We start from the raw sequence: 27,996 nt of genomic DNA, 5'->3' as shown, positions 1-27,996 counted from the left end.
AGGAGTTCCCCTTAATCTGATAATCCACATGACTTAAGACAACTCTAGAATGTTCTTTCTTCTATTTTTCTCTGCAGGTGGACAGATGCTGGGTCTGCATGGCTCAGTAGAGAATGAAGCCCAACCCAGCAGGCTCCTCCCCAGAGGCCTGCAGAGCTGCAGGCCAGGGCGAGAAGAGCTGCCCTGTCTGCCGGGCCTGGGGAGGAGTCTCAGGCCTGGGGTCTGAGTCAGGGCCTGGCCCGGGGCCTGGTGCAGTTTCAGGGCCTACTACTGTTCTGGGGCGTGGGCCAGGGCCTGGAGCTGTGTCAGGACCTGGGCCGGGGCCTGGTGTGGTTCTAGAACCTGGACCAGGGCTTGGTGCTGTGACCAGACCTGGACCAGGGCCTGGTGTGGTTCTAGAACCTGGACCAGGGCCTGGTGCTATTTCAGGACCCAGACCAGTGCATGGTGCTGTGTCCCTACCTGCACCAGAGTCTGGTGCTGTTCCGGGACCTGGACCAGGGTCTGGTGCTGTATCCAGACCTAGGCTGGAGCCTGGTGCTGCTTCAGGACCTAAGCCAGGTCTGGGGCCTGGGTCAGGAGCTAGGTCAGTACCCGGGCCAGTACCTAGGCCAGGAGCTGCACCGTTACCTGGGCCAGGGGTAGAGCCTGGGCCCAGACGGGATTCTGGAATTGGGCCCAAACCCAGTGAGCCAGAGACAGCCCCAACACTAGCACCACAGCAGAAGAGTCAGGCCACACCCATGCAGGCCCCTAGGCAGAAGGTTCTGGTGACTGGAGGAGGAGGCTACCTGGGCTTTAGCCTGGGTTCTAGCCTGGCCAAGAGTGGCACTTCTGTCATCCTGCTCGACCTCCGCCGACCACAGTGGGAGCTTTCCCCGGGGACCGAGTTCATCCAGGTGCGGTGATGAGCATCTTGGGGACTGGTGGGGGGGCCCAGGGTGCTGGTGGAGGTCTGGGGACAGTGTCTGATGTGAAACCCGTGATGTGATATTGAAGAGAACAGGCTCTTGGAATCAGACTATTTAAACTCTGGCATTTCCCAGCTGGGCAACCATGGCCACAAGTCTCCACATGTCTGAGCCTCCGTGTCCCCATCCATAGAAAGCAGGATTCACGAGGGTCTTCTGGGGAGGCCATGAGACTGTGCATGTAAAACACCGAGCACAGCCCCTGTGAATTGGCTTGATAAATGGAGCCACCGATGATGATGAAGATGATGATGCCCCGTAGAATCATACGCTAAATCCTGCCCCACAGCCTCTCCCACGGTGCTCGGCCTGGGTCAGGGGACCAGCTCTGGGAGCTGGTAAGGAGCAGGGTTGGTATCTCTGCCTTGGCCCAAACCTCCTGGCCCCATCTCTTCCTTCTGTGTTTCAGGCCGATGTCCGAGATGAAGAAGCCCTGTATCGTGCCTTCGAAGGGGTGGACTGCGTCTTCCACGTGGCATCCTATGGGATGTCCGGTGTTGAGAAGGTGAGCACCCCAACATACAATACCTGGAGTTAGAGCGGCGTTCAGATCCGGGCTCTGTGCACCCCCAACTTTACGTGCCCTTCACCTAATCCAGGAAGGACTCAGACTCTACCCAGCCTGCATTTTGCATCCATGGGACCACATGCCAGTTCTGCCACTTTCTCGCTGTGTGACCCAGGGCGAGTTAACTTAACCTCTCTGAGCCTCTGTTTCCTCCTCCGTACTAGTACTTACAGTGGGCTGGTAGCCATCAAAACAGACACCCTTTGACTCAGAAATCACACTGTGTGTATATTTGCAGCATTGTTTTAAATAAGAAAAACAGGAAGTAAAGTAAATGCCCATCAGTTAAGGACTATTTAAATAAATTGTAAAGTCTCCCCACATTGAAATTCTATGCAGCCATTCAACAGAATGAAGTAACTCAATATGTGTTGATAACGGAACAATTTCCAAGGTGCACAAACAGTGTTTGATATCCTCCTGTTTGTATAAAAAAGAAGCTAGGATATTCACACGTGTGTATGTGCTGATATGAATAAGTATAGATTATGTCTAGAAATACACCGGCCTGTAATAGGAACAGTGGTTGCCTCTGCGGGGGGTGGGAGGAAGGCTGGGAGTCAGGAATGGGAAGGACATTTCCTTTTCACTATATACCCTTGTTACTGTCTGAGTGATTTTTTTTAAATGTTTATTTATTTTTTTTGAGAGAGAGAACACGCACACATGTGCATGTGGAAGTAGGAGAAGGGCAGAGACAGCGAGAGAGAGAGACAGAGACAGAGAGACAGAGAGAGAGAGACAGTCCCAAGCAGGCCCTGCACTGTCAGCACAGAGCCCAACATGGGCCTTGAACTCACAACCCTGAGATCAAGACCTGAACTGACATCAAGAACCAGACACTCAAGCAACTAACTGAGCCACCCAGGCACCCCTGTTTGAGATATTCTTAACCATGTGATTGTATTATCTATTTAAAAGCAACTGCAATGAGGATAAATATAGTTTAAAAATCAAGACAGAACCCATCTCCTAGTCTGGTCGGAAGGATTAAGTCAGATGCACAGGCTTCGCCCTTTCCCGGGCACACGAGCAGCTCTCTCTCTGCAGACGAGGTGTTTTTATTTTTCACACCCCAACCTCGCGAGGGCATGGACAGTATTACTCTTGTCTGTCTTATAGATAAGGAAACTGAGACTCCCATCGTGAGGAAATGACCCAAACATTTTGAGCCCCTTTTCTGGGTCAAACACTGTACCAAGTCCTCCCATAGGGTGCATTTCATCCTGCTGACCACCCAGAGGGGAGGTGATGAGATAGCTGAGGGCCAGGCAGAGGTGGGGGGCGCTCAGGGGGATGCTGACAGAGCTGGGCACTGGTACCCAGGGCTCCTGCACCTCCTGTGGGCCTCCCAGATCCCTGCTTCTGAGCTGGACATTCTGTAGGCCCTGTCCTGCCCGACCCTAAGCCCAGCCTTATGGCCTCAGCGACGAGGCATGACAGCACCATGACTTCCCACCTCCGTCTTGTCTTTTAGCTGCAAAAAGAGCAGATTGAGTCTATAAATGTTGGAGGCACCAAACTAGTAATCAATGGTAGGCACTCCGAGCTCAGTGTGACCTGCTGTGTGTTTCCTGCTTCTCTCCCCTCTCCTGCCACAGGCCCGGCCCTGGGGACAGGGTAGGGGGACACAGGTGGGACCCTCCTCCCCTGCCCCCACCCACCCCAGTGTAGGGCCTGTGGGCAGCACATCCTTCCTAAACTGCAGACCTGCCCAGGCCCCTGTATGGGACAGGTCAGTGTGGCCACAGCATGTCTGGGGACACGGGCAGTGGAGTTTACATTTCAGGGATCAAGAGTTAGAAAAGTTGCTGAAGCACCAAAATAGAAGACCCACTTATGGGGGCTCTGGGCATGTCTGCCTTGTCCTGCATCCGGTCTTTTCTCTGATTCCAGAGTGTCTCTTTCCTATGTCCCCATCAATTGAAACTTTCTTCTGACTTGCCCCCAGCAAGGTAGCTCAGGGGCCACAGCCATACTGAGAAGGAGGAGTGAGCCAGCCTGGTTCCCAGGGCCCCACGGAGCCCGGACTTGACCCACACCCCTTCCCTCCTGAGCAGCTCTGTATTCTGGGAGGGCCCCAGGGGCCAGGATGTGTGGCAAAGACTGGGTGGAGGTCAGTGGATTCTCCCAGGGAGGTCCCAGTGGGCACCTCCTCCTCCAGCTTCTACTCATCTTGGCCGTGTGTGTGTGTGTGTGTGTGTGTGTGTGTGTGTGTGTGCCGTTGTCACTGCAGTTTGCGTCCGTCGGCGAGTTCCAAGGCTCATCTACACCAGCACCGTCAATGTCGTGTTCGGCGGGAAGCCCATAGAACAGGGTGATGAGGACTCTGTGCCATATTTCCCACTGGAGAAGGTACCTGGCTTCCAGGAGAGGTGGGCAGGACCACTGGGCCTGGGATCCACAGCCCGAAGGGTAGGGATGCATGGAAACCAGGGTCAGCTCACAACTCAGGCTGAGTCCCATGAAGAAGGGGTCCCCAAAACCGGGTAGCACAAGCCTCCTATTTTAGGGGTTCTGAAATCAGACAGACTTGGCCTTGAGCCAGCCAGGCCACTCTCTACCTGTGGGGCCTTGTGCAAGTCACTTTGAGCCACTGTTTCTTCATCTGGGCGTGAAAACACCACCCCGGTGGGGTGTGGAGAGCAGGCAGCGAGTTGATGCGTGTGAAATGCCATGAACACCTGGAGGACTGCATGGAAATAGTTCATCCAGTGCAGACGCAGCATCTGCATCCCGGGGCTCACGCTGGGGGCCAGCAAGACCCGCCCCGAGTGAAGGAGCTCTGGTCGTTGTTACTGCTCTGAACTCTGCTCCCATGGCTCCTACCCCAAGGGAAAAGAAGGGCGCTGGCCATTTCCCAGGGGGAGCCCCCAGAATCCAGCCTCTATGTAGTCTGAAGCAGGGAGGGCAGCCCTGGGCCCAGGGGGGCTGGGCAGTGCCGCTGACCCCTACCTGGTGGTGCTCTTCTCCTTGTCCTCTGGCAGCATATGGACCACTACTCACGAACCAAAGCCATCGCTGACCAGTTGACCCTCATGGCCAATGGCACACCTCTCCCAGGTAAGTGTCGTGGGGCCCTACTCAGGGCAAATACACATGCCTCCCGCTGCCTCCCCCCAGAATATATGTGCGAGTCTAGCTTTCAGCTTCTATGTTTCTGAGGTTCACCTTCCTTCCAAAGGACAGTTCCCCAGGGCCTCTGTCATTCATCATTCCACAAATTCTGAGCACCTGCTATGTGCCCAAACCCCATCAGGGACATAGTCTGGAGAAAGTCACGTCCGGTCTCTGCCCTCAAGTTGCTCACATCTTGGGTGGGGGAAGAGACAGATAAGAGTGGATCTTTCTTCTGCCACATAGGAGTAGATCTAGTTTAAGGATGTTTTTTACTTTTTAAAAAAATTTTTTAATGTTTATTTATTTTTTGAGAGAGAGAGACAGTGCACAAGTGGTGGGAGGGGGGGCAGAGAGAGGGAGACACAGGATCCGAAGCAGGCTCCAGGCTCTGAGCTGTCAGCACAAAGCCTGACGAGGGCTTGAACCCACAAACCGTGAGATCATAACCTGAGCCAAAGTCGGATGCTTAACCGACTGAGCCACCCAGGTGTCCCTTACATGCTAATTTTATATGCAAAGGTCTCAGTAATTCTTTACAGCATCCATATGAACTAAGAATCCTAAGGATCCCCTGCTTTCCAAACTCAGGAGCCAGATAGATTTAGATATATCCCTTGCTCTTCAAGTGATCACTTTCTGCTTTCTGAAATTCAGAAACTAAAAAAGAATCAGAAAACTTGGTTTCTCTTACTACCTTAAGCATCTAAACTCAGGAGCCAAGGAGATTTGGAGAGTGAGGGCTGGTTGCAATTATAATCCCCAGATTTACAGGGGAGGAGGCTAAGGCTGAGAGCTGAACTGACTTAGCTAAGGTCACCTGGCTATTAGGTGCAGAGGTGGGATTTGAACACCCCACCCCTACTCCAGGGGGCGTCTAACACCAGAGCCTGGAGCTGAACCATCATGCTTCACTGCAGCCACAGCTGGGCAGGCCACTGAGCACAGGCTCTTTTCCCTAAAATCCTCCCACTCCATCCTGGCACCCTGGGCCTGTCAGGCCTTGACCCCTGATCCCAGTGGGAACATACATCCGGCTGTGTTTTCCCAGGGGGTTGACCCTGTGCGGTTGAACTCTCTTTTCTGCCTGGAGCCTTCCATGGCTGGACCAGCAGCCTGCAAACCAGACACTTAATCCTTTGGACAAGAATTATTTATACGAGCATCCCCAGCTCTTCGTGGTCGGGAGTCATGGATACCCTGGGCCCTGCCCCTCCGTGACGTGGCTGCCCGGTGCCCCACCAGTCAATGTCAGCTGCAACCTGACCTCTCCGCCGCTCCCCTGACCATGCCCAGGTGACCCAGAGTTTAAAATTAGCTGCAGTCTGCTTACAGAAAAGCTCACCTGATACCTGCCTTCCAGGAGTCCAACCATGGTCACGCTGGGTGATTTCCAGTCCCTGCTAACACAAGCTGGTCCCTGAGACTCTGCCTGTAACCTGGCAAGGAGAGCCCTGGTCCCTGAAGCAGAGCCCTGAGAGTGCAGATCTCAGCTCAGTGTGATGGGACAAATGACCACAAACTTGGTGGCTTAAAACTGAAAGGTCTTCTCTTGTGGTTTACAGCCAGATGTTGGAGATCAGTGTGGCTTGGGCTGCACTTCCTGTAGGAGGCTCTATGGGAGAATCATTTCCCAGCTTATGGCCCCACTCATTCCTTGCGGTTCATGTGTCTCTTCTCTGTGAGTCCCTTATAAGGGATACTTGGCATTGGATTTGGGGCTCACCAGCATAATCCAGGATGATCTCATTTTGAGAGCCTTAATTGTATCTGCAAAGGCCCTCGTTCAAATAAGGTCATATCCACATGTTCCGGGATGTGGGCATATCTTTTCTGGGGCTACCACTCAGTCCGTGGCACTGGCCTCATTGTAAAGTGAGGATATCGGTGGAGAGGCAGTCAGGGTGTTTGGCTATGACCCAGGACACTGGCCCTGGCAAAGTTTGAGAAGAAAAGGAACTTACTACGGAAGGATGTGGGATAGCTTCTGGAAAATATATTTGCATAAAAATGATCACCAGAGCTTGCAAATAGGACAGGGTTGGGGCAGCTCCGGGGACCTGGGTGGCAGGAGCTGGTGACCAGTCTCTTCAGGGTGAACCCACTCTGAGGATTTTAGAGCCCGGTGTCAGTGATACCGAGAGTCACATTCCTGGGTGAGAACATGTCACTGGCCCAGCTTGGGTCCCGTGGCCACCACCTCAGAGGAGAGTGGCACATCTGGTGCATCTAGACTGATGGTCCCCTAAGACCTTGTGCAGAGGGGGAGGGACCCCCAAAGGAAGGTGGGCTTCTGGTCCCAGAGGACAAGGTACACTGGGGCTTCCCAAACTGGGGTGCGGTCCCTTGGGGAACCTGAGCCTCAGGAGAGTAGGAACATCTTCCAGAAGGTTCCATCTCCAGGGGTTGGGATTGAAAGTCAAATAATTTACAAATAAGTAATTAAAAAAAATTTTTTTTAATCTTAAATAGATTATGAAATAAACTGAAATTTTTGTAGGGTTTCTTAAGACTTGACAGACATATGTCTGTGGCAGCCTCCAGTCTGTACCCCCAGACTTCTCCAGAGGAGACTTGCTTACTGCTTCCATCAATGTGGGGAGACCCGTGCCAGAGAAGTTGGGGGACTCTGGACCAAGCTCCCTGTTGGTCTGGGGGACTCTGCTGGCACAGAGCAGTGAGAGTGAGGGGGACAGCCTCCAGGCTCTTGTGCTGATGGCTCCAGTCTCTTTCCTTCTCCACTGATTGCCTGAAAAGTACAATCGCTACCACTACTTACAAAGCACCCATTTTCCAAGGAGACCAAGGCTGCGCGAGCAGAAACACAGAGTCCGTTTGTAGCATCAGAACCTGGGCTTTGGTCCCCCATCTCATCTCTACTGGGCTGAGCTGTGTGCCCTTAGGCAAATCGCGTCCCTTCTCTGAGGCTTGGTTCTTTGATCCGGAAGCAGGGATAGTAACAGTTCTCACCTCATAGGGTTGCCTTGAAGGAAAAAACCCTGGGGGCACCTGGGTGGCTCAGTTGGTTAATCCTCAGACTTCATCACAGTTTATGGGTTCGGGCCCCGCATCAGGCCCTGAGCTGATAACTCAGAGCCTGGAGCCTGCTTCAGACTCTGTGTCTCCTTTTCTCTCTGCCCCTCTCCCACTCACACTGTCTCTCTCTGTCTCTCAAAAATAAATAAATAGACATTAAAAAAAAAAAAACCTGGCTTACCAGAGCACCAGGCACATAGTAGGCTCTCCCTGAGAGCCACCAGAGTCCTTATCTAGCTGATGATCAGAAAAAGGAAAGAGCTACAGCTTTTGGCACAAAGGAGTGAGGGTCTCTCTGTGCATCTGTAAAATGGGCACAGTAGGACTCTCAGGGGAGCCAAAGGAGATTATGTCTGCCAAGTGCTGACTGAACTGTCATGGGCCACGTACATATCTGCATCTCAGTCTTACCTCTGTTACTGGCCCGTGAGCATCATGAGGGCAGGGACCATTGCTTGGTCATCCTTGGGTTCTCCACAGCATCCATCCCAGGGCCCAGTGCAAGGGGGAGAGGTTGGGGAACCCCTCAACGCTGTTTGTTAAATGACTGACTGATGGACTGAGAATAAGTAATTCAATGAGGAAAGCCCAAGGGGCTGTCTTCCTTGCCGACCTATCCAGGTAAGGACCGGGAGATGTGGACAGCATGTCTGTGTCTCTCCCTGCTGGTCCACCCCTCCTCAGGCCCTGACCTCCCTCCCTGTGTCCTAGGAGGAGGCACTCTGCGGACGTGTGTGCTCCGGCCCCCGGGGATCTATGGCCCTGAAGAGCAGAGGCACCTGCCCCGTGTGGCGGTATGTCAACCCAGGCCTGTGCGCAAGGCACAGGAGGAGTCTGGCTGATGTATGCATGGATGGGGCTCTTCCAGTCTACAGTCACTGTGTCAGTCTTGGGGCAATGTCCTGAGCCTGGGACTCTTAGTTCTGGGAGATGTCCCTACCCCTATCAGACCCACGAGGAACAAAGGTCTCAGTGTGTGCCAGCCAAGGTTAGGCACAGGTTGGAGAGACACGGAGCTATGACCCCAAAGAGGCAGAGGGAGCCTACTGTCCCTACTCAGATGTGGGCTCAAAGATGGCCAGATGGCTCATCTCGTGCTGCCATATAGAAAGCCTCTCTCCAGAGAAAGCCAGGTGCCAGCAGTATAGCTATGAGGGACTGGAGGCCCTGTCCTCACATTTCTCACAGCCACGTCAGGGAGATGGATGCCACAGTCACAGTCAGTGTGGTAAGGGCTATGTGGAGGAAAGAAGGAGAATGTGGGAGCACAGCAGAGACGACCTGGTAGGGGCAGTCCAGGAGGACTTCCTGGAGGTAGTGATGCCTATGCTGTTTGGAAAGAGAAGAAAGAATTAACCAAAGAAATGGGGTGGTAGAGAGAAGGTGGTCCAAATAGAGCAGCCAGCTTGGGTACAAACCTGGAAATTAGAAAGATCACTATTCCAGGCTTCGGGACAGATCAGTGAACAAAGCAGACAATGATTCCTATCCTTGTGGGGCTTATATTTTCACAGGAGGAGATGGATAATACGCATGATAAATGATAAAGAGTGTTCGAAGGTGCCGGGTACGATGGAGAAAGAGGACGGGGGAGCAAGGTGTGGGAGCTGGGCGCACAGGCAGCCAGGGAGTCTCATCAAGCAGGGGACAGGGGGACCTTGAGGCTTCTTCACCTTGAAGGAGCTGGCAGGGTGCACCACACGAGTGTTTAGGGGAGGACCTTCCAGGCAGGAGCAGGCCCCAAGATGGGAGCCTGCTGCACATTCCAGGAGGAGGCCGTGTGGCAGGAGCTGGTGCACAAGGGAGTTAGTAGGAGATGAAGTCCGAGAATAGCTGGGACCAGGTCAGAAGGGCCTCCTGAGCCGTTGTCAGGACTTTGGCCTTCAACTTGGCAGTGGGCATCTGAAAGACTCTGAGCAGGGAGACATAGGATCTGACTTCAAATTCAGAAGGATCCCCCTGGCTGTGTGGAGAACAGCAGCAAGGACCATGGGTGGAAGCCGAAGCGGCTAGGAAGCTATTTCGGTGTCCAGGTATAGAAGCCGGGCAGCGGTCACAGCCACGAGAAGTGGTTGGATTCTGGCAGATTCTAATAGTTGAGTCCAGTTGGTTTGCAGGTGGCTTGGATGTGGATTGGAGAGAAGGGAAGGCCAGCGGAGGCTCCAGGGCTTCAGCCTGAGCCACAGAGTGCTCTCTAGTAAGATATGGGGGGCCTGGGGGGGATGGTGAACAGGAGCTAGAAGGTCAAGCGCACGCTCCAGGACATGGAGGCGTCAGGACCTAGGTCTGGCCTGGAGCTAGAAATTTGGGAGCCATCATCATATAAATGGTATTCAAAGCCACTCCAGACTTGGGTTTGTGTTTATCACCCTCTCCAGAGCCACATCAAGAAGAGACTATTCATGTTCCGATTTGGGGACCGCAGGACACAGATGAACTGGGTCCACGTGCGCAATCTGGTGCAGGCACACGTGTTGGCAGCCGAGGCCCTCACCATGGCCAAGGGCTATGTAGCTGTGAGTCTCCTGCCATGCTGTCCCCACCTCCCCCCAGCAGACGGCAGGTGGGGTGACCCATCCCTAGGGGGTTCCTGGCTCACACACATTTCTCCCCAACTCAAGATGGCCGGTGGAACTGTGGGCCCAGGGAAGCTGGGGGGGGGGGGGTGTCTTTATAGGGCATCGCTAACTCCTTGCAGTAACCCTGTGATGTAGGTGTTGTGGATCCTGAACTAATGGTAACCAAATGCTAAGCATTTTACCTATGCTGTCACATTTACTCTTCACAATAGCCCAAGAGGGAGATCCCATTATTTTCGTCCCATTTAGGTACAGAGAGGTTAAGTGACTCTGCTGAGGTCACACAGCTTTTCAGTGTGGCAGTCTCAGAATTCAAAGGGAATTACCCAGGTCTGTCCCCAGGGTTAGACAATGGCCATGACTCCTCAATGGCTGCTCGGGAGAACTGGGGAGTCAGGGCAGCTGCTAGCCATCTGAAAGGGTGGGGTCAGGCGGTGGGCAGATGCCTGACTGTCCCCCTCCCTGTGTGTCCCTCTCAGAGTGGCCAGGCGTACTATATCAATGACGGGGAGAGTGTCAACCTCTTCGAGTGGATGGCCCCACTGGTAGGTGCCCAGATGTCCACCTGCCTCCACCCCAAGTGAGAATTAAAGGATTCTGCACATCTCCTCTCCTTGTCATCCTTTCCTACTTCCGGAAAATCGGAAGATTTCACATTGAAAAACAGCTCTAGCAATAGTGTCCACTGGGCAACATTGGAACTGGCTGGAGCTGGGTTGTGGCTGCCCCTTTGGGGGACCATGTACTCCCCTGGTTTGCCTTAGCCTCTCCCAGTCTGATTCTTGATTTTTTTGTTTTTAAATGTTTAAAAATTATTTTATGAGAGAGAGCACGGGAGAGGGGCAGAGAGAGAGAGAGAGAGAGAGAGAGAGAATCCCAGGCAGTCTCCATACTCAGCATGGAGCCTGAGGTGGAATTCAATCCCATGACCCTGGGATCATGACCTGAGCCCAAACCAAGAGTTGGATGCTTAACCGACTGAGACACCCAGGTGCCCCCTAATTTTTTTCAAGTTTATTTATTTATTTATTTTGATAGAGAGGGAGAAAAACCCCAAGCAGGCTTAGGGGCAGAGAGAGAGAGGGAGAGAGAGAACCCCAAGCTGGTTCCATGTTGTCAGCGTGGAGCCCAATGTGGGGCTCAATCTCATGAACCAAACCATAAGATCATGACCTGAGCTGAAATCAAGACTCAGACGCTCAACTGACTGAACCACTCAGCTGCTCCCTGATTCCTGATTTATGTCGACTTGCCCTGTGGAAGTTTGCTCATGATGCCCCCACACTATGTGATGAAGCTGTGTAAGGGGTAAGTGGAAGGTAGACTGAAGTCGAAGGAAGCTGTTAGCCCTGGGGCTTCCTGTGCTGCAGCCCCTCCGAGAACCCTGGCCTCCACACCCAGCACCCTGCAGACTCCTTCTTGGGGCCAGGCCTGGCTGGAAGAGGTCGACCAGAACCCCTCTGCTGGAGGATCCATCTGTGGGGCATGCAGACATGTCCATGTCAACAGCTTTATTGAGCATATACTGTTCGATTCACCTATTTAAAGCACATAATTCACTGGTTTTTAGTATATTTAGAGTTGTGCAACCATCACCCCAAAGCCCTACACAGCCACGAGTCTACTCTCTGTTTCTATAGATTTGCCTATTCTGGACATTTCGTATAGATGGAATCGTACAGTACAAGAACTTTTGTGTTAGGCTTCTTTCATTTAGCATCATGAGTTCAAAGTTCATGTGTAGCCTGCATCATATCAGTATTCATTCTTTTTTTACTGCCAAAAAATATTCTATTCCAGGGATAGACCACATTTTGTTTATCCATCCATCAGTTGATAGAAGTTGGGCTTTCTTGACTTTGGGGCTATTATGAATAAGATTGTATACGTTTTTTGTGGACGTACGTTTTCATTTCCCTTGGGTGTTTACCTAGGAGTGGAATTGTTGGATCATATGGTATCTCTGTTTAACCTTTTGAGGAACTGCCAGGCTGTTTTCCAAAGTGGCTGCACCATTTTACATTTCCAAAACCAGTGTAACCGGGTTCCATTCCTCCATATCTTTGCTAACACTTGTTATTGCCATTTTTTTGTTTTTTTTTTTTTTTGTTTTTTCTTGTGACCCAGACAGTTTTTATACAAGTGAAGACTTCATCTTGTGCCAGCCTATCTCTTCATGCATCTCCTACCACCCTCCACACACATGCCGGATTTTTTTATTATTCCTTAATAGCAGAAAAGTCAATTCTAGAAAAATTAGGTTTTACGTTAAGTGCCTTGGAATGTCTTTGGGTGTAGGCAGATGGAAATAATAACTAAATGATGTGAATGATCCCAGGTTAAAAACCTACCCATGCATCCATGCCCTGCTTGATTTTTCTAGATCAAAGCTTTCCATTTCAAGACTGGCACAGGGTTGGGGCTGGCTGCTGGGTTTGCCCTCTTGGGTGGGCAGGCAGAGGGCCGGGTGGTACCTCTACAGAGGGCAAAGGGAATATGTAGCCTTTCCACACCAGCCCCTGAAAGACCATTTCTCATCTCAGGCCATGTTTCCTTGCAGTTTGAGAAGCTAGGGTACAGCCAGCCCTGGATCCAGGTGCCCACTTCCTGGGTTTACCTAACAGGTAAGGGAAGGGGTGTGTGTATTACAAGCCCTCCATGTACCAGGTGCACATGCATCACCTTATTTCAAGCCCAGGGCCAGGACTAGGTGGAGACGAGTGAGGCACTGAGGGCACAAAATCTAAGGAGACCGTCACTCTCAGCGGTCAGGTGCTCCAAGCCCAATCTGCATTTGCCTGGCAACCTCCTTGCCATAGTCCTGACCCTGAATAAACCCTATCCTACTTTCTAGGTGGATATGATTGGACCCAAGTAAAGATGAGGCCCCTGGGCCCTGAGAGGTTAATGACCTGCTCATGGAGCCACGGTGAGAAAGCGGGAGAGGCAGGTTCACACCCGGGCTTGGCTGACTTCAAAACCCACACCCAGTCCTGTGGCCCGTCTTGGAAGGCATCACGCCAGTCAGGGGGACAGGGGGCCCTGGGGCTGAAGAGAAGTCTGCCTCGGAGCAGGTGGAGCTTCCTCCGCACCCTGAAGCTCAGTCTCTACTCTCATCCGCACCCCCCATCATCACCTCTGCGGGCCTCCTTCCAGCCGGAATGCAGACATCAGGCATGGAGTGGTCAGCCCGAGGGGGACAAGTGATCCTCATGACACGAAGAGCTGCATTCCTGGAAAATCTTAGCTAGATCTGTTGTATTTTAAATGCATTGGGGTGCTTGACATTTAAAGCAGGGATTTACAAACTTATGCCCACTAGGCCACACGTGGGGTGACTTCTCACGCACAGCGTTGCCACAATGATTGACACTCTTTGACCCCCCAGCTGGGGAAAGAGCAGCTACAGGTTCTGGCAGTTATATAGGATTGTATAGTGTTCCTAGCGAGCTAACTATAACCCCCTAGTTCTTAACTCTGGCTGCGCATTAGAATCACCTGGGAGCTTATAAAACATAAAAATGCCTCAGCCGCATCCCAGACCAATTACATCAGCATCAGCAAGAGCAAGGGGGTGGGGGAAGCATGAGCATTTTTAAAAGTGGTCCGGTTGAGAACCACCGTTGCAACTTCTTTCTCTCCTACTCAAGAGACCACATTGGAATAGAAGTGAGGGGGGGAAGGAGACATGATTTGAGATAACTCTGAATCTGCTCTGATTTGTTTCCAAATGTCAGTCCTTTAATATTAATAACAACGTACTTGTGACACATTTCACAGCCAAACAAGCCCCCACCCCCGGCACGAGCTGACAACTGCTGATCTAAAGGAACCCAGGGACAGGAGAATTTTGCAAAATGAATAATGCCCCCTAGCAAAGCAAATAATGCCCCCAACTCATTTGTCCCCGAGGGTCTCCCCAGAGCTTGCAGAGCAAGGCCCCCTGGTCACTGGCCCTTCTCTCCCCCCACAGCTGCGGTGATGGAGTACGTGCACCTGGCCTTGAGGCCCATCTGCAGCGTCCAACCACTGCTCACCCGGAGCGAGGTAGGTGGGCTGCTGGGGCGGGGGGGGGGGGGGGGAAGTGCCCTGCACCACAGCCCCACCGCCAGCACCCCTCACCCGTTGGACACCATAACTGGATCCTTGTCTGAGGTCTCAGAACCTTCCTTGTGGGCCCAAATCTAGTGCTAGCTTTTTACAATCATCCCAGCCTCTGGGCTTTTGCTTAGGCTGTGCTTTCTTGGTCTGAAATGTGATTAGCTCTGAGCCTGTCCCTCATCCCTGTCATTCATTCATAAGCAGCTTATCTTCGCTGCCAGACCGGAAGCTCCCAAAGACAGGTTCTGTGACATTCACATTTCTGAATATGCCAACACTCCCCACCAGTGCCACCGACACTCGAGACACATGCACACAGAACCTGGTGGTTCTAGGTTCACGGTTCACGCTTACTGAATAATAAGTATACAAGTGCCTACTGTGTACAGAATACTATTCCCAAATGATGATGCAGATTTCTCTTTGTACATACAGTTTAAAAGAGAGGATGTTTTAATGCAGGTTGTAAATAGTAGTGTTTGGCATTACTTGCAAAATCCTTCCAGTTCACTCTGCATTTGATTCTCTCTGATGTCCTGCTAAGTTAGGAAGGGCAAGAGATTATGATGGTGTTTTATAAGAAACTGAACTTTATAAGAAACTGAACACTGGAGAAGTTAGTGCTTGTCCAAGGTCACACACTTTGGGAATTGACTTCATACTCCAAGCTCAGTGCTGTTTAACTCAGACGATAGGGAATGGGCCACAGCAAGAAGCACTTCCCTGTGGTTTCTCCTTTGAACTATCCAGACTAGCAGAGGAAAGAGAATAATGACAATAGTGGCCATCTACTGAGTGGTGATGACATGCCAGGTGTTGTGCTTTATATCATTTAGTTTTGAATGCTACTTGAAATTGTAGATTGTTACCTTCATTTACAGAGGAAATGAGACACACAGGGGTGAAAAAACCTGCCCATGAACATGCACTTAAGAAGCAGAGCTGGCATTTGAACCCAGACCAGACCTAAATGATTACAAGCTCAAAGCGAATCAGGAATCACATTAATGTAAATTAGTTACCAAGTCGCTGCTGAATTGCGGAAGGGACTTAGCTCCCCTGCTTCTTGTTTCACTTGTAAGTTTCCTTGTTCAGCTAAGGGGCAAAGGATCCCTACTTAGCTAAGGAAGTTTCTGGGCACTATGGCTCTGGCGCCCTCTGCTGGTCAAACTGTGACATACCCAACCAGCTAGTTACAGTCCGATTCATTCAACATTTTTTGAGCCCCTAATGTGTGCCAGGAACTGTGCGGAGTAACTAAGGCAAGACACAGCCCTTACCTCGAATACCTCACAGTCCAAAGGGGAAGACAACCGGGAAACCTAACACAGTATAAGGCCTATACTGAAGGAAATTATTAGGAACTTCAGAGCACACAGAAGGGGCACCTGAGCTAGGTCTGAGGCAGTTAGGGAGACTTCCCAAAGTAAGGTAACATCTAAGCCTGAGATCTGAGAGCACTGTGTCCAGGACCTTGCTGATCTAGTTCCCAGCTGTATCCCCCAAAGCCTTGAACTTACTACCTGGGGCAAAAAGGAACAAGACTGGCCTCTCCCCTCTCCCACAAGTATCCAAGACCAGCAGCTTGGCCAGAGGGGCTGTTTCAGTGCCATGGGAGAATCAAGCCATTCTCTCAGACCCCCTCCAAGTGTCCGGCTGAGGAACAACAGAGGAAGACATGAGGTGGGAGGGCATCCTCTCTCCGGTCCCAGCACAGCCAGGAAGTGCGGGGCCTGGAATGCGGCTCCCCTGTGAGTCTAGGCAAGTCATCTAACCTCTGTAAAGAGGAGACAGTGTTAGTGCCACCTCAGGGAATTAAATAAGATAAGGCCTAGAAAGGATTTAGCCCAGACCAGGCACAGGGCCTGTTCAGTTATTCATAACTGTCAGTACTGCCCTTGAAGCCTATGGGGCCCCAGGCAGCCCAGAAGCTGGAGAGAATCATGTCTTCATAATTGAATTCCTCTCTTAGGGAAGTTTAACCAGGGAGGGTGTGAAGGCTGTGTCCTGGGGCTGTAGCCAGAGAAGCCTAGCGTGTTTCCTGGGGACATTTCCGGAGAGCAGCGCCCGGGGCCCAGGCAGGGCGGTCAGCTTCTTTTAGAACATAGCCAAGAATCTGCTGACTCCCAGCCCTGTGCTAGGCCGCTAGCCCGGGAAGGGACGTGCAGAGGTGGGACCGTCATTTTGGGGGGACTGAGAAGTTCAGTAGGGTGGGGGAGATGCAGAAAACGCCTCCTGGAAGTCTCGCTCTCGAGGAAAATGGGAGAAGGGAGAAAGGAAATCTTCCCTGAGGAGGTGCGAGACGCAGCACATGGGATCTGATGTGCGAAGGAAGGGAAACCCCTGCCCTCTCTTCCCTGTGGGTAACACAAGTTGGAATGTGTTTCCCACCCTCATGGGCCCGCCACTCTGCTACCCCCCCCCCCCCCCCCCCCCCCGCTTAGGTGCGCAGCGTGGCCGTGACGCACACCTTCCAGATCGCCAAGGCCCGCGCCCAGCTTGGCTACGCGCCAGACAAGTTCCGCTTCGCCGACGTCGTCGAGGAATACGTGAGGTCTACGAGCCGGCGGTCCCGCGGCTCCACCGCGCGAACACTCCTACGGTTGCTGCTCGGGCTGCTGCTGCTGCTCGGGCTGCTCGCCCTGGCCCTACATCTCGTAGGCCTGCAGCCGTCCAATGTCTGACCTGCGCCACTGGCCACTGCCTCCTCTTATCCAGCTTCACCTTCTGGGCTTGGACCCGCCCCCGAACCACTGCCCCGGCCACACCCCGCCCCCTGGGCTTGGGCCCACCCCCTGGGTCTTGACTCCGTCCCTGCCCTGCCCCCCGCAGGCTTGGGCACGCCTCTGCTCCTTCTCTTGAGCCACGGCCCCGCCCTGGCCCCGCCCTCTGGGTCGCCCAGGCTTCATGCCTGGCCTGGCGGGGTTACCGAGGAGGTAGCCGTAAGGCCTCCTCCGCCTTCTAGGCTTTCTCCCTCTGCTCTGCCCAGACCTAGCCCGACCCCGGATTCTCCCCTGCTTTGGTTCCGCCCTGTTTCTGGCCCTACCGGTAGGATTGAGCCTTCCCCTTGGTTTCTCCTTCCGGGACTGGCCTTGCTCCTCCTTCTGGATCCGGTCCCTCCCCTCTCCTGCTTGTAATTCTGCGTAGCCCCGCCCTCTCCTTCTCTGGCTCCACCCCCTCCCCAGCCACGCCTCCTAGGTGAGCGCTTAGGGCCTGGCCGGAGTCATCTCTAGCGGCTAAGTGCTGGCGGGGGTGGCATTTGCAGCTGTTGCCTCTCTAGAGACGTTGGACCGTCCTCACTGCCCAAGCTCCTTTCTGTTTGTCCTGAGACGGTCTTGGGATCTTGGAATAGACCGATTCTAGGAGAATTGCTTTTGATCTGCTACCTTGATGTTTTGGTTTCACTCAGTCATGCACTTCTCCCTATGTGATGATAGCCAGGGTTGGAGGGACACCGGAGACCCAGGCTTCTGCCTAGCCAGACCTGGCCTTTTGGGTTTCCAGTTTATGAGTCTGGGGCTGATAATAAGCACAGGCTTCTGTGTCAGAAAAGATCTAAAACAAAACAAAACTTTTTAGGGTGGTCAAAAGATACAAACTTCCAGTTATAAAATAAATAAGTTATGGTGATATAATGGTTACTATGGTTAATAATACTATATTATATATGTGAAGGTTGTTAAGAGAGTAGATCTTCAAAGTTTTCACCACAAGGAACACAGGGTGGCTTGGTTAAGTGTCTCACTCTTGATTTCAGTTCAGGTCAAGATCTCACGGTTTGTGAGTTTGAGCACCATGTTGGGCTCTATGCTGATAATACGGAGCTTGCTTGGGATTCTCTCTCTCTCTCTGCCCCTACCCTGCTCACTCTATCGCTTTCTCTTTCAAAACAAACAAACAAACAAACAAAAAACTTAAAGTTTTTATCACAAGAAAAAATTATAACTATATGTGGTGACAGATGTTAACTGGATATTGTGCTCACTTCACAGTATATACATATATCAAATCATGTTGTACACCTGAAGCTAATATTCTATGTAAATTATATCCCCAAAAATAATTTTTTAAAGAATTGGACCTTTTGAAAAAGTACCAATATAATTGTAATGGGAAGAATTAGAACTTGTTTTGGTCATACTTTATAATTTGGTATTTCTTCCATATATGTGTTTTTAATTCTTATTTATTTTTGAGAGAGGGAGAGAGAGACAGAGCATGAGAAGGGGAGGGGGAGAGAGAGAGGGAGACACAGAATCCAAAGCAGGCTCCAGGCTCTGAGCTGTCAGCACAGAGCCCGACGTGGGCTAGAACTCAGGAACTGTGACATCATGACCTGAGCTGAAGTTGGATGCTTAACCAACTGAGCCACCCAGGTGCCCCTATTTCTTCCATATATTAATAAGGGAGCAGTGGTGATCACCAGAATCTTTAATGTTTAAACTCACAAAACTTCGTAATCCAGCCTTGCTCTCCACAGAAACAGTGCCCCCTTCCACATTGTCTTGGTATTGATTGTATCAAGATATCAGTGTTTAAATATATCCATGTATATATCATAATGTGTACAAGTGGAACTGGCCCATCAAACAATGGATCCTGGCAGAGAAGAAAACGATCACAAGCCTAACAAAAGTTGTGGTGGAGGGGAACGAATGTATTAGAGCCAACATGACCATCCCCAGTGTATCCCTCTCTGCTGAACAATTAAGAAAGTTTGTGAAGCAGTTAAAAATTGTATGCTCCTCTTTGATAGGTTGAACTACTTGTGTGCATATAATTTTTCAAAGCTCAGTAATAATCCTTTATGTCTGTTTTGATGCTTGACAGTTTGAAAGGGCTTTCATCTGTATGCCCTTATTTAATTCTTTTCTTTTCATTTTTTTTTTTGATGTTATTTTTGAGGGAGACAGAGACAGAATGCGAGTGGGTTGGGGCAGAGAGAGAGGGAGGCACAGAATCCAAAGTAGGATCCAGGCTCTGAGCTGTCAGCACAGACCCCAACGCGGGGCTCCAACTCACAAGCTGTGAGCTCATGACCTGAGCCAAAGTCAGGCTCAACCGACTGAGCCACCCAGACATCCCTGTATGCTCTTATTTAATTCTTAGGGCTACCCTTACAGTAGGTTTTATCATTCCCATTTTACAGATGAGGAATCTGGGGGTGTGTCTAACTAAAAAGGGTGGGGGTTACTCCTCTGCAGCTGAAGTAATTTGGAGGCGCTGTCCAAGGCCCACTGGCCCAACGCTCCTCATGGTTATTTCTGCTCTTCTGTACCTCAGCCATCTCACGGCTTAGTTTGAGCTCTGGTATCTACCTCAGGCCATTTGGGGCTGGCAGCCCTTGGGCTCCCTTTCTTCTCAGTAACACATTTGCATCTAAACTCACCTCCTTCTTCTTTGACTTTCCTCTATCAATCCTGAGAAATCTGTTCCCAGGGCCAGGAAAACAGACTTTCACTGTTCGCGTAATCTTCTACACCTTTTGTCTACTGCCAAAACTCAGCTTTCAGAAAACAAAAGGAAAATCAATTCCTTTGTTCTCTCCATTTCTCTAAGTCATCTGTTTCCTGAGGCTCTGAACATCTACACCCTGGGCCTGGGGGCTGTGTGGGTCACTATGCCAAGAAAGCTTCCCTCCTTTCGTGTTTTTACCCAAAGGAAAAGGAGGTAGCACCTGCACCCAACAGACAGAGTTCCTGTGAGGATTTTAGAGGCAGCTCAGATAACCAGCCCTCCATGCATGAGGTTCTGAGAGAGGTAGGAGGGCCTAGCTTACTTGGAAACACTGAGCAAAAGCAACATGAATGCAGAAAATAGAGCTGGCAGTGTGAGCAGCCAATCAGAATGGATCATCAAAGGTAAATCCATGAGCTTTCCACTGTCAGTGCTGAAACTATACCCTGAAGGGGTGCCTGGGTGGCTCAGTTGGTTAGGCATTTATCTGACTCTTGATTTGGGCTCAGGTCACGGTCTCACATTTTGTGAGTTCGAACCCCACATCAGGCTCTGCACTGTGCAGAGCCTGCTTGGGATTCTCTCTCCTCTCTCTCTCTGCCCCTCCCAAGCACGCTGTCTCTCTCTCCCTCAAAATAAATAAACTTAAAAAAAAAATCATCGGTGAAACTATTCCCTGTTGTAGATGCAAGGCCAGGTGTCTAAAATATCCCCCAGTTTCAGGGTGTCTGGCTGACTCAGTGGAAAGAGCATGATCTCAGGGACCTGAGTTCCAGCCCCATGTTGGCTGTAGGGTTTACTAAAAAACAAAAATTATCCTCCAGTCTCTCTCATCTGAAAAATATCCTCACTTAACTCCCCATTTCCTCTCTCACTAGTGCTCCTACGGCTTTCCTCCTCAAAATCAAATTTTGTGTTCAGTTGTCCACACATATGTTTCTGTTTCTTCTCTTCAACTCATTCAATATGTCTTTAATCAGGGTCAATGACCTTGTCCATAAATCATAAGTCCAATGGATATTTTTTAGTCTTTATCTTGCCAAGCCTCTTAGCAGTGTTCAACATGGTTGGCTACTTCCTGTTTGCAATACTCTTTTTGGCTTATGTGACACCACACCTGTTTTCCACCTATGTCTCTGACCAGTCCTTCTTTGTCTCCTCTCTTCTGTCCCCCATTTAAAAAAAATGTTTTATTATTTATTTTTGAGAGAGAGACAGAGTGTGAGCGGGAGAGGGGCAGAGAGAGAAGGAGACACAGAATCTGAAGCAGGCTCCAGGCTCCAAGCTGTCAGCACAGAGCCCGACGCGGGACTCAAACTCACGGACCGCAAGATCATGACCTGAGCCAAACTCGGTGCTTAACTGACTGAGGCGCCCAGGCACCCCTCCTACTGCTCTCTATTTAAGATGACGTTCCTCAGGACTCTGTCTTGGCCCCTCTACTGCCCCTGTGCACTCTTCCTGAGCAAATACGTCTATTCCACTGCCTCCCAAGTCTGCATCATTTGTTTAGAGTGTTCTCTTGACCTCCAGACTTCTATGTCCAACCTCCTCCTCAAGCCCATGTCCCACATCTCACGCTCATTGTGAATCAAGCTGAAAGGATCTTCACACAAATTCCTCTTCATCCTATATTCCCTCCGAGGGAAAGAAGAGGCACCACCAGAGCCACCATCCAGTGGCTCAAGTCCAAAACCTGGTCATCACTTTGACACGTCCTTCTTCTTCATCCCTTCTTCAGTGAGTCTGGTCAGACTCACTTCCAAAACATCTCTCTGTCCTACACACTGTCACAACCATGCTGCAAGCCACTCTCCTTTCTCCTAGACAACTGAAGTAGGCTTTGAATGGAACCTCCCGTTCCTGCTGCCAGAAGGAACTTTCTAAACCGAAAATTGGAACATGCCACCCTCCATCTTAAAACCTTTTGATGATTTCTCACTGCCCTCAGGACCAAGTTCAGGGCCTTAGCCTAGCTTTCATGACCCTGCTTGCCTAACACTCAGCCTCATCTCTTGCCATTAGTCCCTGCCGCTCTCTGCTCAGCTGCCCTGAATTGCCTTCAAAGCATCTCAAACTCACCAGGCTCTTGATTGCCACCAGGATTTTCCACAGTCTGATTCCTCTTCCGGAGCTCCTCTCTCCCAGCTTCACATACCTAATCTCTCAATTTCAAGTCCCAGGGAAATGACACATCCTAGGTTGACCCTGAGCCAGGTGAGCATGTTGTGCCCTGCGTAACACTCTGCACAGGTGTAATTAATGAAATTACCACAGCTGGAAAGCTGATGAGAAGCTTACCTGCCTGTGTGCTCTGTAGCCTCAAGACGAACTTGGTTTCTTGCACATAGTAGGCCCTTCATAGTTATTGAATAAACAAGCAAACAAACAAACAAACAAGGGGCCCCTGAACCAAGCGTGAAGGCCAAATAGGGGGTGGATCAATGAAGCTGGAACTTCAAGGTTGATACCACACGTGGGGCAGGCCCGGTGAAATCTCAACCTTTCCACAGGGTCACCTGACACCTTTTCTACCAACAGAGGTTTGTGGAGTCAGCCAGAGCTCTCCATAGGATACAGAGCGTGCAGGGAAAGGAACCTCCCAACTCAGGTCATAATTAAAACCACCCCCACCTAACCTTTGTCCTTAAGGGGTAAAGCGGCCTGCTCACTCTGGCCGCCCCTGGAAGCATTAGAGATGTAGGCAGTCTGTTGGGAACTATTAAAGTTATTTCAGATGCTTTCCCCTTGGACATAAGGAGACGCTTCTGTTTTTGTTTTTCAGATAGCAGGATTGGTGGGTTTGTGTACTGTGCTAGGGAAAGGCAGTGCCTGGGCTGCAGTTTCTTGCTTTTCCCGCTTGCTCTCCATTTCATTTGTAAAAACAGAGTCATAAAGGAGAAGAGATGAAGAGGGATTAGGAGATGGTAAACAAATTGAAAGGTTCAAGAAAAAGTGAGACCATGAAGGGGTGTGGCAGCGGTGGGATTCGAACCCACGCCATCGAAATGACTGGAGCCTAAATCCAGCGCCTTAGACCACTCGGCCACGCTACCGCCCGTCGCAGAGCTTTCCGCTGAGACTATATTAGTCTAATGACGTATGTCCCACACTCTGTGACCCCGCCCTCTTAGATTTGCGCATGCCCAATAGCAACCTGGAGTCTCCTGCGTCTGTGAAGGTATCTTGATCTGTGGCTTCTTTCGGGGCTTTGGAATCACAGTATTTATATGATTGACAGCAATAACTATGGTCAGAATGCCACATTTAAAGAGAAAGAAGAGTTCCTGAGTGTTAAACATGAATATTCAGTCCTCACGTGTGTGCATTCGATTTGCCGTGTGCGTCGTATACTGTCTACGGCCACCAGGGGACGGTGCCGCGCTGCCGCTTCCTCCCTTGCTGGGCTGGGGGGTCCCGCGCGGAACCCTGCTATGCACAGAAGCCGGCCCGGTCCCCATCCTGCGGACTTCCCAGCCCTATTCCACGTCATCTCTGCAATCCCAGGTGTCCCCATGGCCTGGTCCCTGCCATTGCGAGGTAAGAATCACCGGTCTAGGTGAATGTCGTTACAATGTCAATGAATATTGTTACAGATTATTTGTATGTTGGTCTCCCTCAATCATAATTCTTGGCTACATCTTAGAGAGGGAGAAACTGACTCGCAGAGAGACGAAGTAACTTGTTTCAGCTGCCCCAGGTAGAGCCAGTATTCTCCAGCCTCCCAAGACCCCAGTGTTCTTCTATGCAGGCTCTTTCAGTGTTTTTTTGTTTTTAATGCAATAAGTACAGATCAAATACATAATACATAAGTACATAGCAAACTTCCATTTCCTGTCCTCCGTAATTAGTTAACGTTTTGTGTATTTGCTTCAAATATTCTTAAATAAAAAATAAACTGAACTAAGCTGTAAGTAAGATTCAAGTCTCCTTTGATATCTGCAAGTTCGATCCCCCTTCCTCCTTGCTCAGGAGTCTCAGATGCTTTTAGTTAGTCCACTTTTTTCGAATTTTACCTACACATAGGCTTCTCCATTTCCTTGCATATTTAAGGAAAATAACAAAACTACAGTAAAGCTTGACAGGTGGGTGTGGTAAGCTGAATAATTCCTCCACCCACCAAAGACGTCCACATCCAAATCCCCAGAACCTGTGAGTATGTTACTTTATGGGACAAAAGGGACTTTGTTGGTGTGATTAAATTAAGGATCTTCAGGTAGGGAGACTGTTCTGGATTATCCACATGGGCCCAAGGTAATCACAAGGGTCTTTAGAAGAGAGACGTAGGAATTAGAGCAGGAGACGTGCAGACAGAAACAGAGGTCCCAGTGATACAGCCGCAAGCCGAGGAATGAACTAGAAGCTGTTAAATGTAAGCACACGGATTCTCTCCTGCAGCTTATGAAAAGGAACACAAGTGCCTGACACCTTGGTTTTTGGACTTCTAAATTCTGGACTAAATTCTGGAACCCATTGTGTTGTTTCAATCCACTAAATTTGTGGTAATTTGTTACAGCAGTAATAGAAAACCGAAACAGTGTATAAACTGACCTGTAGGCTTGGGAACACAGCCTGAGCCTTGAGCCTAGGAAATCTACTCTCTGGACCTCAGTTATTTGTCTGTAGTGATAATGGGGCGATGATGATACCCAGCTCACAGGATTGCTATGGGAATCCCATTCGTTCATTCTGCAGGTATTTCTTGAGCTCCTTCAACATGTCGGGCACTGTTCCGTGTACTTGGCTACACTGGAGTGAAGCGGAGGAAGGTTAAACGTGGTGATGTGCGTCGTGCACTCAAACCTCCCTGGCACATAGTGTGGGTGGTGTGGTGGTGGTGACTCCAGCAGCCTGAGCTCCCCACTCCCTCCCAGTACCTCAGTTTGCTCACCACCAGAGTTCTTACATGGGTGCTGACCACTTGGTGGTATTATTCCACATACATCTCCCCACCACTGCCTCGAGCTGGTATTTGGCTTTTTCTGAGGACTGTAATGGGCCCGGCTGGAATGTCGACTCCGGGAGGGCAGGTGATGGTGTCTTGTTCACCCAAAGCTATTTCCCCAGGACCTAGAACAGTATTGGCAGTAAGACTCTTCCTTATACTGGTGGTTTTGCATCCTTGGTCGAGGCCACTCCCTCTTGCTATGTGGGCTTTGACGAAGTCAGAGGCAAATGCTTCTGGGCTGGACCTGCCCAGCATGAGAGCTAGCTCGTAGATCTTTTGTCTGAACGTAGCCAGACTGTGGTCTATTCTTCTGGAAGATCACCTGTGGCCACAAGCAGGAAACAGAGACCTCTTCAGGTTATCTACCGCCACCCCCAAACACACACCCATCCCTGTCGTGACTCCCATTTGCTGGGAGCAACCTTTCCCCACCCCAGCTCGCTCTCTCTCTCTCTCTGATAACTTAATTCAAGTGAACATTAACCTTGCACCTACTAGACCTGATCAGGCAAAGAGCAGGTCTTCTGGGAGGACTTTCCAGATACCCTCGGGCCAAGAGGTGCTTCTTCAAAAGAACAAAAATCCAGGGGAAGCAAGGCCATGAGCCCATCTGAGCATTTCTCCCCCGCTGGCCCGCCCGTGTGGCCTCCCACAGACTTGCTGACCCGGCTTCTCCGGTGATTTGTGTCTTCAAGGGTGCCGCTTGAGAGAGGTCAGCTTCTGTGCAAAGCCAGCCCCAGCACAGCGAGGGTGGGGAGGCCACAGAACCCAAAGCAGCTAGACTGCTTCATTTTGAGGTTTTGTTTCATTTTGGTTTTTGTTTTGGTTTCGAGTGACGTTTCAAAATAGCGTTTGTAAAAGTAATATGTGTTCCTTGTTGAGACTCGAGCAAAAAAAGAAAAGCAAAAATGAAATAAAATCACCTTGAATTTCTCTACCCAGTTAAACTCTGTCAGCGGTTTGCTAATGGAAAATGCTGAGTCTTGATCTCAGGGTTGAGTTTGAGCCCCAGCCCCACCTAGGGTGTAGAGATTATTTTTTAAATCTTGAAAAAAAAATAGGGGGTACCTGGGTGGCTCAGTCAGTTAAGCGTCCAACTTCGACTCAGGGAATGATCTCCTGTCTCTTTTCTGGCTTCTGTGCCAACAGCTTGGAGCCTGGAGCCTGCTTGGGATTCTGTGACTCCCTCTCTCTCTGCCCCTCCCCCACTCGCACTCTGTCTCTCCCTCTCTCTCTCAAAAATAAATATTAAAAACATTTTTTAAATAAAAACATCCTAAAAAAATAAATTTGAAATGTAACGTAATGCATGCCGGTTGTAATTTTTTTTTCAAATGTTATATCATATGTATCAAGTTGGAGGGAAGTTCTCTTCCTCACCATTGCTGTCCTTTACAACTGAATCCCCACAGCTCAGGCAGAAGCTCTTTACCCTGTAAAGAGTGACCTTCCAGATCTTTTCCTATGCAGATGTGTGTAAATGCCCCACTCTGTTCCTGGGGTTTGCTTTGCACAAGGCAAGGGGAGAAATGCACCACCCAAAAGACCCAAGTGTAGTCATTTTGTGTGAGTCTTCCTATAGCTACACTTGGGCTATGCCATGGTTCTGTGATGCCCTTCATGTTTTATGCCCAGGAGGCCGGGGACCTTCTGAGCCACGGAAGTGCGCCAAGAAGGACTTTGAAGCTACTGCTTTAAAGCATCTCACTGTGGTTCCCGAAAGTTGGGAGACAGGATTTTATAGGGCAGAGAAACTACTGTGTATGATACTACAACGGTGGGTACATGTCATTATACATTTGTGCAGATTCATGGAATGTACAACACCCAGAGCGAACCCTAATGTTGACAATGGACTTGGGTGGTAATGATGTGTCAGTGTAAGTTCACCACTTGTAACAAATGTACCGCTCTGGTGGGGGACATTGATGACAGGGAGGCCGTGCCTGTGTGGGGACAGGGGAGATATGGGAAATCTCGGACCTTCTGCTCAGTTCTGCTGTGAACCTAAAATCGCTCTATAACTGCTGCGGACGCAGGCTCCTAGGGACAGGAGATCTGAGCCTTTAACACTGGAGAACATTTCCCTTCTGTGGCATATGGGGCTAGGGTGGTTCTCCATCCTCTCTGAGCCTCTGTGAGGGTTATACCCATCTCTTGGAAGGTGAGAACAGCCATGTATCCGGGACGGGGCTAGTGCGCGTAAGAGCTGGGCTACTGCTCCTAGTGACCTTTCTTCTGCTGCCACACCCCGAAGCACCGTGGTGAGATGGAGACTCCATGAGCACTTTGTGTGTGTGTGGGGGGGGGGGGGGGGGGGGGGGGGGGGGAGGGGGTTAACACCTCTAATGTGATGTGATTCACATGCCGTACAATATCCCCATTTATTTATTTGCTTATTTTAAAGAGAGCACACCTGAGCAGAGGGAAGGAGAGAGAGAGAGAGAAAGAGAAAGGGAGAATCTTAAGCAGGCTCCACACTCCACGCACAGCCCGACACGGGGCTCAATCCCACCACCCTGGGATCATGACCTGAGCTGAAATCAAGAGTCAAATGCTCAATCCAGTGAGCCACCCAGGCACCACTATACCCATTTAAAGTGTATAATTCAGGTTTTGTTTTTGTTTCAATATATTCAAAGTTTGCAACCATCACCATGATTATTAATTTTAGAACATTTTCATAGCCCCCAAAAAGAAACCCCACGCCCTTTTGTAGTCACTGCCCATTCTCCCCAAACTCCCCTCCCAGCCCCAGGCAACCAATAATCTACCTTCTGTCACTTTGAATTTCCCCAATCTGGACATTTTATATCAATACATTTATATAGTAAGTTGCCTTTTGTGACTAGCTCCTTTCGCTTAGCATAATGGTTTTTCCTTAAAGATTTAATTTTTAAGTAATCGCTACCCCCAATGTTGGGCTCGAACCCACAACCGCAAGAATAATAGTCGTTCGTTCCACCGACTGAGCCAGCCGGGCGCCTCTTAGCATAATTTTTTTAAGGTTCATCCATGTTGTAGCATGTGTCAGTGCTTCATTCATATTTACTGCCAAATAATATTTCGTTGTATGGATATACCACATTTTAATTACCTGTTCACCAGCTGATGGATAGTCGGGTTTCACATTTTGGCTATTATGACTAAAACTGTTCTGAACATTCATGTATCAGTTTTTGTGTAGGCATATGTTTTTATTTCTCTTGGGAATGGAAT

At 50.2% G+C, this 27,996-nt stretch overlaps 1 protein-coding gene and 1 non-coding gene across 2 annotated transcripts; one reads left to right on the top strand and one right to left on the bottom strand.

Moving 5' to 3' along the window:
• The first annotated feature begins 3 nt into the window (after positions 1-3).
• SDR42E2 (short chain dehydrogenase/reductase family 42E, member 2) lies at positions 4-18,002 on the top strand. The gene is made up of 11 exons (XM_043560316.1): positions 4-899; positions 1,381-1,476; positions 3,017-3,074; positions 3,776-3,894; positions 4,527-4,602; positions 8,404-8,486; positions 10,071-10,208; positions 10,751-10,816; positions 12,832-12,895; positions 14,245-14,318; positions 16,817-18,002. Exons 1-11 carry the CDS (start codon positions 114-116, stop codon positions 17,054-17,056), a joined length of 1,800 nt encoding a protein of 599 aa, XP_043416251.1. The 5' UTR covers positions 4-113; the 3' UTR covers positions 17,057-18,002.
• Positions 18,003-22,803: 4,801 nt separating this feature from the next.
• TRNAL-UAG lies at positions 22,804-22,885 on the bottom strand. The gene has a single exon. It is a non-coding gene; the product is annotated as a tRNA-Leu (tRNA).
• Between the last annotated feature and the right edge of the window lie 5,111 nt (positions 22,886-27,996).

This window comes from Prionailurus bengalensis, chromosome E3 (assembly GCF_016509475.1).
Source record: "Prionailurus bengalensis isolate Pbe53 chromosome E3, Fcat_Pben_1.1_paternal_pri, whole genome shotgun sequence".
Taxonomy (NCBI): Eukaryota; Metazoa; Chordata; class Mammalia; order Carnivora; family Felidae; genus Prionailurus; species Prionailurus bengalensis.
This window is presented reverse-complemented; position numbering and strand designations above follow the sequence as displayed.

Excerpts from the sequence above, each read along its gene's own strand:
- SDR42E2 (XM_043560316.1), top strand. The coding sequence starts at position 114 with ATGAAGCCCAACCCAGCAGGCTCCTCCCCAGAGGCCTGCAGAGCTGCA. Across the intron at positions 900-1,380 it reads CGGGGACCGAGTTCATCCAG|GCCGATGTCCGAGATGAAGA; the intron begins GTGCGGTGATGA and ends TCTGTGTTTCAG. Across the intron at positions 3,895-4,526 it reads CATATTTCCCACTGGAGAAG|CATATGGACCACTACTCACG; the intron begins GTACCTGGCTTC and ends GTCCTCTGGCAG.